The following is an 11,689-nucleotide window of genomic DNA, read 5'->3' on the forward strand; positions in this document are numbered from 1 at the left end:
CATACCTATACACACACACTCTGATGGTCTACTGCTATTATTTATAAAGTTAAGTGATGATAGCGGTGGCAGAGAGGACAATCTTCAACATCCACGCCTCCCTCTCATCCTCCATGAGAAGAAGAAAAAAAAAAAAAAGGTCATTTTTTTTTTTTTTTAAATTCCTTTCCTAAACTTTAGGATCTGAATGCTGATGAGGTTGATGATGATGATGATGGAAATGCACATGTTGATGATGGTGATGACCATGGGGATGGTGGTGTTGATGCTGCTGCTGCTGCTGCTGCTGCTGCTGGTTATGATGCTGGTGATGGTGGTCAGTGTGGTTTTCGGCACCGGTACCGACACCGACTTTCAACATTTCTTGAGACAGGGGTTGGGGTATCGATGCAGCAGTTGTCGTAACTCGAGATGATGTGTCCTGATGCTGATGGATGTGGTGATGGTGCTGCTGCTGCTGTTGTTGCTGCTGCTGCTGCAGTGGTTGTTGTTTTTGCTGTGGTTGCTGTTTTTGCTGTGGTTGCTGCTGTAATTGAATTTTTTGCTGCTGCTGCTGTTGGTGCTGTGGCTGTTGTTTTTGTTGCTGTTGCAATTGTTGATGATGATGATGATGATGATGTTGCTGCTGCTGCTGCTGCGGTTGAGGTTGCTGCTGCTGCTGTTGCAATTGAGGTTTGTGTTGATGTTGGTGTTGCTGCTGTGCCTGGAGCAGTTGATGCTTGTGCTGCTGTTGCTGCGGTTGTTGCACAGGATGATGATGATGATGAAAGTGTTGTGGCACAAGGGTTGGCGTCGTGGCCAAAGTAGGGGCCTCGCTGAGGGAACTGCTGTCATCACCTTCTGCTTTGTGGGTCTTCACATGCTGTGCCAGTGTATCGGGATGGTCAAATTCTTGACCGCAGAAGCTACATTTGCAGTCGTTGTCACTCTGATGAGTGCGGACATGGTCAGTGAGATGGCTACTGCGGGCAAAGGCTTTACCGCAGTAAACACATTTGTAGGGTTTCTCGCCAGTGTGCGTACGTACGTGCACGGTGAGGTCGCACGCATGCAGAAACGTCTTGCCGCAGTAGTCACACTTGTGCACCTTATCAGTGGTATGAGACTTAATGTGTGCAGTGAGATGCGAATTGACGATGAACGTTTTGCTGCAGAAGCAGCATTTGTAAGGCTTATCTCCGGTGTGCATCCTTATGTGTATAGTCAAATTACTATTCACTGCAAATGTTTTTCCACAGTACTCACACTTATACGGCTTGTCTCCACTATGGGTACGTTTGTGTTGGGTGAGGTTGCTACGACGAGTAAAGGACTTGGTGCAAATGTCACATGGGAAGCTCTTCTTCTCGCTTGTTGTTGTAGTTACTACAGGGCTGCTAATTTGGCCTATTATATTACCAGAACTGTCTCGCTGCACTGCATCGTTGAGAGCGCTGCCGTCTTTACCAACACCATTGTCTGCATGATTGTTCAAACGGGAGTGACTGTTTTCGGACATGTCCTTTATTGGCACAGCTTCTGGGTGCGCAGACTTCACATGCGAATCAAGCTCCCCCGTAGTGACAAACTTTCTAGGGCACTTTTGACATTCAAAGCAACGGCCCTTGTTGTGGCCGTCCATGTGTGAAATGAGTAGGTTGCGTTTGGTAAACTCTACATTACAAATATCACATTTATAAGGTTTGTCATTGGCATGAGTTTCCATATGAGCATTGTAGTTGTTTTCCAAGGCATATAGTTTCCCGCAAGTCTCGCATTTGAACGGCTTTCTGCCAATATGTGTGCGCATGTGGTCACTGAGGTTACTGTTCCTGGTGAATGCTTTGCCACAGAAGTCACACTTGAATCTTTTCTCAACAGTATGGGACTTCACGTGACTTGCCAGGGCTGAGCTATCGCTAAATGTCTTACCACACTGTTGGCATAAATAAGGCTTACCACCTGAATGAACTCGCATATGCAGCGCGAGGTCATCGGTACTTGCAAAACTCATGTTGCAGTACTCACAAGCTCGAGCTGCTTTATGATTATGGCCGTGACTGGCTGTATGGTTAACACCAGAGACGATGGTTTTGTCCTTCTGATCTACCGAAGAATCGTCATTCTCCTGGTACTGATAATCATGCTTTCCATTTGGAATACTGAACTCATCATAACCATAGTCAGACTGATCTCCATGTTCGTAGAGACTCTCTCGTCTTGCCATTTCATATAGAGACGATATTTCATTCTGTGGTAAATAGTAGTGGGTCTGTTGGTATAAAAAGGAATCGGATACGTGGCCATTATGAGTAGCTGTTTGGTAGGTTGAAAAATCTCCATTACCCCCGAAAGGCATCAGGGAATCTTCATCATCTTGGTCAATGCACTCACTTGAAGGTGGTTCTTCAATGAGTACATGCACGGGGAAGTTGTACTTCAAATCCTGACCGCCGCTGTCCACGATAACAGCTGAAGCAGTATCGAATTCAGACATGATGCTAGGGGAAGGGAATGGTAACTTTGAAGGGTTGAAGATGTTAAAATATTAGATTTGTTAACTGCTCCTTCTGTCAGATTCAGAGACTTCAGTGTTTAATGGCAGCCTGCAATTAAAAAGAAGAAGAAAAAAAGGTAAAGTATATAAGCAAAGCTAGATACACAGACAAAAAGAAAAACAAACACAAAAAAAAACAACAGATTTTTAAAAAAGTAAAATCATAATTAACTAACTGATCCTCCTGTATTTTCTTTTATTCAAAGCCAGGAACTTTTCAGCACCCACTTGCACAATGTTAATCATCCAATCAAAGTCCATGGAAAACAGATGTTAAACAATGATGATGATGAATAATGATGAGGCTGTTTTATTGTATTCTTCGTTATTTTAGAAATTAACTGAAAAAAAAATAATGTATCGCAACAGAAATATGGTCACAAAAGGATGAAAGGAAAGCTTTTCATTGGATTCTGAGAGTACTACACTCTCTGAGTGGTTGGCGTTAGGAAGGGCATCCAGCTGTAGAAACTCTGCCAAATCAGATTGGAGGCTGGTGTTGCCATCCGGTTTCACCAGTCCTCAGTCAAATCGTCCAACCCATGCTAGCATGGAAAGCAGATGTTAAACAATGATGATGATGAATGAGAAAGCTAAGTGATGTCAAATGAAATATAATTGTTATTGTTACTTTGGTTTTGTATGGTGGAAATGATGGTTGTGCTGTTGTTTAATCCTAGGCTAACTTTATTGAAACAAACCTACATCAAAGGTGGTCCAGTCATGATCATACCAGCTTATTGTGTTCAGATGTCTCTAGGTCTAGATTTATCCAATGTTATTCCTTTTTTGTAACCCTGTAGGATGTGAGGAGGGAGATTCGGGTGCTATATCTTGCATGTCAAGCAACACCAGAGGATTGCAGTACCAAAGGTCAACCTACCATTGGCAGTGAATCTGTGATAAATTTAATGTAAACTGTGGCTATTCACCAAGATTCTGCCATCAACAATTTTCCCTTCGTTGACTGCTTTGGCGTAAAATTGCGATGTTACCTTTATTAGTAGTCTTAGGTACAAGCAGTTGAATATACATTTATTAATGACTCATTAAGGATCCATGTGATTAAAGCATCTGTATATATTTCTGAGTTCGTAGTTTATAGATTTTTTGAGAAAGAGAGAGACAGAGAGATGGGGGTGGGGGGTGCATTGATTAGATGAAGTATGCAGTATTTTTATGATTCTGTCTGCTTTGAATGGTTTCTGGTGGCTGGTTTTATTGAAATGATTAATGAGAATGTCTGTTTGTTAGATGTTAGATGCAGCAACATTGGCACCAAACTGTATCAGCCATTGTCCTTTTCAATGGCATGAAACAAGATTTGCATGGATGGGCAACTGCTTGTTCTCTGTGGAAAACTGCCGAGGTCTGCACTTTGGAAAGGGAACTTTCTAGGTGGAAGTCTATGATCTCACAAAGCAATAATAAAATATGTGGCACATGGAAGGAGGAAGTACAGGGGATGACAAAGGAACAAACAGATAAACTGCAAAAAAAACACACACAATGGACGTAGGCTTGCTCAACCCCTCATCAGTTGTCAACCAAGTATCAACACAATTTTGACACCTGATAATATTGTTTAATTTGGCAGGTATCATGATATATCATATATTCCCTGGCAACACAAGCTACCAAGGTATATATGAGCAGATATGAAAAACAAACACAAACAGAAAAAATAAGACAAGAACAATAAGTTAAAAAAGAAACAAACAAACAAAAAATGACATCTCTAGACTGAACAGTAAAGATACACACACACATATATATGCATACAGCAGTCCTGGATGTATGTCATTACCACACCATATAATGTTATGTAGTTACCATAGGAATTGCTTATGCTACTAATTACCTTGTACAGCATTTTACTATTGAGTCTATAAAAATATATCTGAATGGTGACATCTGCACAATGAAAATAACTTGAGTCATTAATTAATATTATTGTTTATATTTTAATGTAACTCAATATACTTTCGCTGTTTAATGCTTATAATCATTAAAAGTGCTTCCACCTACATAAACTCATTCATTCACTCGTTCATTCTGTTGTCCATCATCATTATCATTTAACATCCACTTTTCTATGCTTGCATAGATCGGACAGAATTTGTTGAGGTAGATTTTCTATGGCTAGGTGCCCTTTCTATCATTAACTCTCATCTGTTTTCAAGTACAATAATATTTCTCCATGGCCAGATATTTTTTTTTTTCACATTTAAAACTATAACGAAACGTTTAGACAAAAGGTACATACACAAATACATACATATGTAGATATATAAGACAGGATTCTTTCAGCTTCCACCTACCAAATCCACTCACAAGGCCTTAGACAGGCCAGAGCTATTGTAGAAGATACTTACTCAAGGCACTGCACAGTGGGACTGAACCCAACATCACAATGATAGGGAAGCAAGCTTCTTAACCACAAAGCCATGCCTGATCCTACTAGGACAGATATGAAATATGTCCTGTCTTCTGCCTTCTGCCAGTATATAGAGATTATCATGGAATATTGTATTGAATCCAAACCTTTCTCTCATAAACCCTTAAAGGTAACATATCCTCCAGCATAATAATTCTCTCCACATCATAAAACGTTGTGCATGCACGTAAAATACCGCTGCCGCCACCACAACCATCATCAGTTTAAGGTCCATTTTTTTTCATGCTTGCAGAGTTTACTAAATCTTACCCATTTCCAAGCAAGGTAGTATTTCCCCCTTAGCCAGATATATCTTCACAGAATATTAGAAATGAATGGCATTCGTTTACAACAATCACATAATGTCAAGACAAGGAGACACAAGCATATACATACACATGCACACACAATGTATGTATGGCTGGTCCGGGGCTACAGACATTTGCCCAAGGTACCATGCATTGGGATTGAACCAAAAACCATGTAGATGGGAAGCATATGTCTTAACCACACAGCCATGCCTATGCCTAAAATAAACTCTAAACTAAATAACTCATGAATCAATGAGGGAAACTCTAGGGAGTTGCACAATTTGCTAGATTTGGCAGCCACATTTCCACCAAATAACACTCTTATCATCTTGGGAAAGAAGGACATGTTGAATGATCTAATCCGCTATACACTGACCAAAGATAAAAAAGATGGAATAGTCATGGACGGAATGTCATTGATCATGCAGGTCTGCTCAATCAAGGCAAGTATGTAGACTAGACAACTTAAATATTCTATCAGTTCAACTGATAGAAACCCTGCAGTTACTGCCCAAACTACTTGTAAGTAACTAAACATTAATATCAAACCAGAACACTATTACATCCAGTCAATTCAACAAGGGAACCTCTATGAGGTCATTTGGCCTGCTAGAAATAGCAACCAAATTTCCGTTAAATCACAACCATCATAAAAGAAGGAAGGACATATTGAACAATGAAGTCCCAGATACACAAAAAGATGAGTTGGATCAATGCTAACCAAATGCTAAATAACAATAATTAAATCCAGTGAAGATAAATGAAAAAGCAATTTCTTCCGTAAGCCTAAAAAAACACTGGAATACCGATTACAATACACAAAATATAATACATATTTAGATTCATCGGATAAAATATTGGGTGGGGGGACTTAAGAAGCTTTAATAATGAGCATTTTACAGAAACACTGCAAAGAGAAAAAGAAAAAAAAAACACCAGACACTTGCATACTTAAGTCTTTTTTGCAAACTACAGGATTCCATAAAGCTAGTATATGAGAGACTGGGAAATCTGTTTATTCACAGAAACTAATTGACCTAAAGTATGTAGAAATTTCTATGACCTTCTCACAGATTCAGTGAACTGTCTAGATTAGCTAAACAGGAAATAAATCACTAACTGATAGCTCAATACGTAATCTAGTTGGTCATTTTTGCCTCTTCACACATTATGGACTATGAAATATACTAATTACATAACCACTGGCATCTAATAAAATATTATCGAGTTCTTTTCACTGGACGCAAGGCCAATAATTTGTAGAGAATCAAAAGTAGTATGTTTTCCATACAATCTCTAAATGTTTGTGAACAGATGCCTCTGTCTCTGGAACATCCTCTGAGTGAGATAGGAAGAAGACAGGCTTAAACAAAACCTTGTGAGAACAGACAAATCAGAAACCTACTGACATCCAGACCAAAAGGAACAAATGGCGTTGGATGGGTCACACTCTACAGAAATTTATTTCCAACATGCTCCACTGGGTGAGTGATGTCAGAGTGCATGCACAACAGAGCATAAATGATTTAAGAGGAAAACTAGGTATAAATGGTACCAGATGTTGTGTACAAGAGAGAAGACTGTGCTGGTTTGGTCATGTGATGTGTATGGATGAGGACAGCTGCATAAAGAAGTGCCAAGTTCTAATTGTAGAGGGTACCTGTAGAAGGGGTAGATAGACCCAGGAAGACATGGGACAAGGTGAGAAAGGATCTTTGGACACTGGTCCTCACTGAGGAAATGAAAAAGAGTGGGAGATGTGGTGATTTGCACCTGAATAAAGTGGGGCAGTCTCATTTCAATATCCCACAATTCCCGTCACTTCATGAAAATCTCCAAAAATTCCAGAACACTACTACAACAATATACAAAAAACATCATTTCTCTCACTTGACCCCGACAAACAAAACCCGTACATACAGAAAAAGGTGTAATATCAACAGTGCTAGTAGTTCAAAACATGGTGTTGGGATGCACATCACCAATTCACTAATAATTGGTAGAGGTACAGCAATTGTTATGTACTGATCAAGTCCACTGAACCTACCTCCCCTGTAGCTATCAAGAGAATCTGCAGGGAGATAAAAAATGGAATGGACACTGGAAAAAGTGCAACATGTACAGACTAACATGCTGCACGCCATGACTCATCACTGTTTATGGAAGTGTCCACTGTGGTCTTCTGCTATGCAGAGACATGGTACAACATGAGAAATGGATCTGTAGGTTGTTATGCTTATTTATTCACATTGTTTTTAATTATTCATGCATTATTTTGTAGCTTCAAGATTTCAATGACAAAACTGTTTAATTTTAGAATGACATTGCAGGTTATGTGCGGCCGGTTTAAATGCTAAAGGGTTAAGCTATCAAAATATATAAATTGAGCTATCCTAATTTGTGATTGCTTTATAAAGCAACTGATTTGGAAAGGAAGCTAGCATTGTCTTCTCTGAGGATTGGACAACAAACAGTGTAATGATTTGTCACTTCTCTCCTATCTTCTTTTTTCTGTACGTTAATAGTATAGAAAAGTGTTTACATTGTTAGATATTGAGACAAGGTAAGTTAGATCAGGTCTTCACAGATTAGGCCTCACAAATGAGATGGGATGACATGGTATTAAGGTGCACATATGACAAACTCATTCAAACCATTGGTGCTAATTTGCAAAAAAATGTTTGAACAACTCGTAACACAAAGAAACAGAATGAAATTTGTAACGTATTTAACTGAGCATTTTATGCTTCCCACCACTCCCCTGGAATGATAATAAATGAATTTTAATAGAGACACAAAGACACAAATTTGTGAGGAGTGTTATAGTTGCATAAATTGAACCCAGTTCCACCACCATCACCAGCACCATAGCTCTTTTGAGTACTTTGTAACCTCAGCTTAAATTGTCTGTAACAATGATGCAAATAATTTTGCCATAGGCAGTCCCTAGCCTGGTTGAGAGAGGAGGGTGATGGGCACAGAGTTAGTAGCCCTGTACTATCTTTTCTACACTGTTACTGAAACACCAACAAGAGGACAAATGAAAACTAGTCCTGCTAAGGGGAGGTAGTTTTCAGAGACTGCATATGAAGAAACATGGTGAAAGCCAAAAGGAAGCACTGATGGCTGCTGCAACCCATTGCCAGACATTGAGATAGATGAGGATCTCTTGTTGGCGCTCTATGCTCTAAGTGGAGTTAAAGGATTAAGAAGAATGATGTAAACTCTTTCCCAAGGTCTATGCTATTTCTGTTTTTTTTTTATTAGTCTACTACAAGGTCCAATGTCCTGGTCTAGTACTTTAAGGGTCAGAAAGGACAAAAGACAAAGTTGACCTTGGAGCACAAAAAGCCAAAGCACATACTCACAAGGCATTTAATCTGGATGCTGAACTGATTCTCATAATTTGCAGGAGGACACAGGTGCAGGTCTTCAGGTCTCTGGTTCTCCCTATCTTGCTCTACAGCTGCGAGACTTGGACACAATCCAGAGCCCTTAGAGATCACTTGAACACCTGACCTGACCTGTACTCCTTCCCTCAAGAATGAAAAGCTACACTGACCTCACTAGAAACTGAACTCAGAATTTAAGTAATGTAGCTAAATACTGTTTAGCATTTTGTTAATCATTCTACTGATTGTCACTTCAGTCCATTTAATCAATAATAATAATAGCATAAGTATTTAGTACTAGGACAAGTTATTTAGAAAATTCTTTGTTTCAGACAGAAATATTAGTCTGATATTTGTGTCTAAAACTAAGTTTTCTAAATAACCTCCCTCACACTAAATACGAGACAGAGCTATCAGAATTTCTAAATACCATTGCCAGTTGTGTATATTAAAAAAGAAAAAGAAAACAATATAAACTATCAAACATGTATGGTTTGGACTGGTGCCAAAAAGTCAAACAGACCAAATAGAGGTAATGATATGTAACGATGAGTGAGATGTAAGTACTAAATTATCATATATCTTTAGCAACACACAAAGCAAGGTTATCATCGCGCATTTATACATCCTTCAAGGTCACAATCGATAAACAGGTCGTTTAAAAGATTACTTTCTGCTGAAGATTTCAGGTTTCAATTCCTGATGACGAATATGAACAGAAGCTCCTTTACAGGATCAGATCATTAAGGAGCCAGCATTGTGATCAGTCATCATAATTTTATTCCACTATAGGCATAGATGCCAATTGTAGAGGCACCTGGCTTAATGGTTAGGGGGTCAGGCTCATGATAGTAAGATTGTGGATTTGATACCTGGGCCAGGTGATGCATTGTTTTCTTAACAAAACACTTAATTTTACATTGCTCCAGTCCACTCAGCAGGTAAAAACGGAGAGGGGAGGCTGATATACATGGGCAACTGCTAGTATTCCATAAACAACCTTGCCTGGACTTGTGCTTCGGAGGGTAACTTTCTAGGTGCAACCCAATGGTCATTCATGACCAAAAGCAGTTTTTACCCTTTAGCCTTTTACTCACCTCTTATAACCAGATGATTTAGGGTTGAGTCCCACTGCATGGCAGCTTGGGTGAGTGTCTTCTACTATAGCCCTAAGCCACCCAGACACCCCATCAATACTATTTTATCGCCTTTCAGCTCCACCCAATCATTCTCACCCTCTCTTTAAAACAGCAATAACCATGTAGATCCTCAACAGTAAGAAACCTTTTCTGCCCTGACCCATTCTCACATACTCTAACATGCTCACCACTATATGTACCACTGGTGGTTCATCACAATCTTCACAAAATCAGCATGTGCATGCACCACCAGTGGTATGTTTTCATAATTTGAGAAAATATTTCATTCTGTATTTTTGGCATGGTTTTGAGGATATTTAAATAGCATGAGCGCCAAATATTAAAGCTTAATTATGAAATATTGTAAAATTGCAAAAAAAAACAAAACAAAACAATTACATTTCCTTGTAAATAAACAGCATGCAGCATGACCAGAAATACATCTTTTTTTAACTTCTACTCAGCTCAGTGGTTAGTGTCAGGCTCACAATCATGAGGTAGTAAGTTCAACTAAAAATACATGGCATCACTGATAAGTTCCTGTAACGGGCCTTGATGTTTTTATGCATTAATCCCTCGTCTAACAAAAAATCTTGCAAGTTTCATTGTCATCATACTACTGGCAGTACAAAAAAAAAAAAAAAAAAAACAAGTACACACTGTAAGGCAGTTGACATTAGGAAGGACATCTGGCAGTAGAAACCACACCACAGTAGACAATGAACTGGAGCACAACGCAGTCCATGGACCCATTGGATTCTGTCAAATTGTCCAACCCATGCCAGCACAGAACATGGGCATATGATTATGATGGGGATGATATGCATAGTTGTAAAATAGTAACAATTTTTGTTGTATTTAATTCTTTTTGTCCTGCAAATAATTAATATTCTAATTTTAATTACTGAAGTTTAAAGTACAAAATAATAATACCCCCACCCCATCACCCGCCACCGAGAATAAAAGAAAACTGTTTTCATATTTTCCTAGCATTCAATAGTGAAGTTTAAATGTGAAGCTGAACTAGTATTAGCATGTCCTATCGAGTGAATGACTCAGGCCACACATACATTATTAGTAATATACAAAGATATCAATAGTTTCCAATGGTCCATTGTTCTGTGACAAAACCAAAGATTTCATCAATGGAAACTGTGCATGTACACACGTGCACACACACCTGACCTACCACAACTAATACATGTCAAGAAAATTTACTTCCCTTTCATTTGTTAAAGTTACCCACATTAGAATGAATTTTAAATAGAATATTTAAAATTTAAAAGGTGTAAAGCACTTTTGATGGAAATTAATGAACAATCATATGATCCCATATGACTGAGTTGACAACTTTGCTGTTTCAAACGAAAGAATGCCATAAAACAACTTCCTTTGGCACACACACACACACTAGGTAAAACTTCTGTATAAACCTTGTTATTTCTTGCTGTGTGCATGCACAAAATTACAGCTCAAATCCAATTGAAATTACCTTTTTCTATTCTGTAATTTGTATTTGTGGTGAGTGTATTTAAAAACCTGATCTTCAATATAAACTTAAAAGGAAGTTTTCTCAGAAATCCTGTCCTTTACCTGTTGTTTCTAGCATATCCAAGATGACATTTGCACCCCCACCTTATTTTTTTCTTCCTAAATTTCTTCCAATTCCTATGTTTCCGATGGAGGAGATTAGGATTTCGCAATGTTTTAATTTTCTCCTGTCCCACCCCAATTTCTTCATATTTTTACTTTTCTCTAAATTTTTTATTGGTAATCCACAGAGAGTATGAATCTTCCTTTTTTCTTAAAGAAACACTAAAATCTCCTTCCCAAACATCCATCCATATCGCCTCACCACTTTCAAAAAGCTACAA

General features: G+C 38.7%; 1 protein-coding gene across 2 annotated transcripts in view; it reads right to left on the bottom strand.

The window, feature by feature from the left end:
* Positions 1-129: 129 nt before the first annotated feature.
* The window catches only part of LOC106872146 (zinc finger protein 83), a 33,746-nt gene continuing 22,186 nt past the window's right edge, over positions 130-11,689 (bottom strand). For both annotated transcript variants that reach the window (XM_052975119.1, XM_052975118.1), the window contains exon 2: positions 130-2,585. In XM_052975119.1, coding sequence (XP_052831079.1) covers positions 170-2,476 — 2,307 coding nt within the window. In that variant the 5' untranslated portion in view covers positions 2,477-2,585 and the 3' untranslated portion in view covers positions 130-169. The remainder of the gene's footprint in view (positions 2,586-11,689) is intronic.

This window comes from Octopus bimaculoides, chromosome 20 (genome assembly GCF_001194135.2).
Source record: "Octopus bimaculoides isolate UCB-OBI-ISO-001 chromosome 20, ASM119413v2, whole genome shotgun sequence".
Taxonomy (NCBI): domain Eukaryota; kingdom Metazoa; phylum Mollusca; class Cephalopoda; order Octopoda; family Octopodidae; genus Octopus; species Octopus bimaculoides.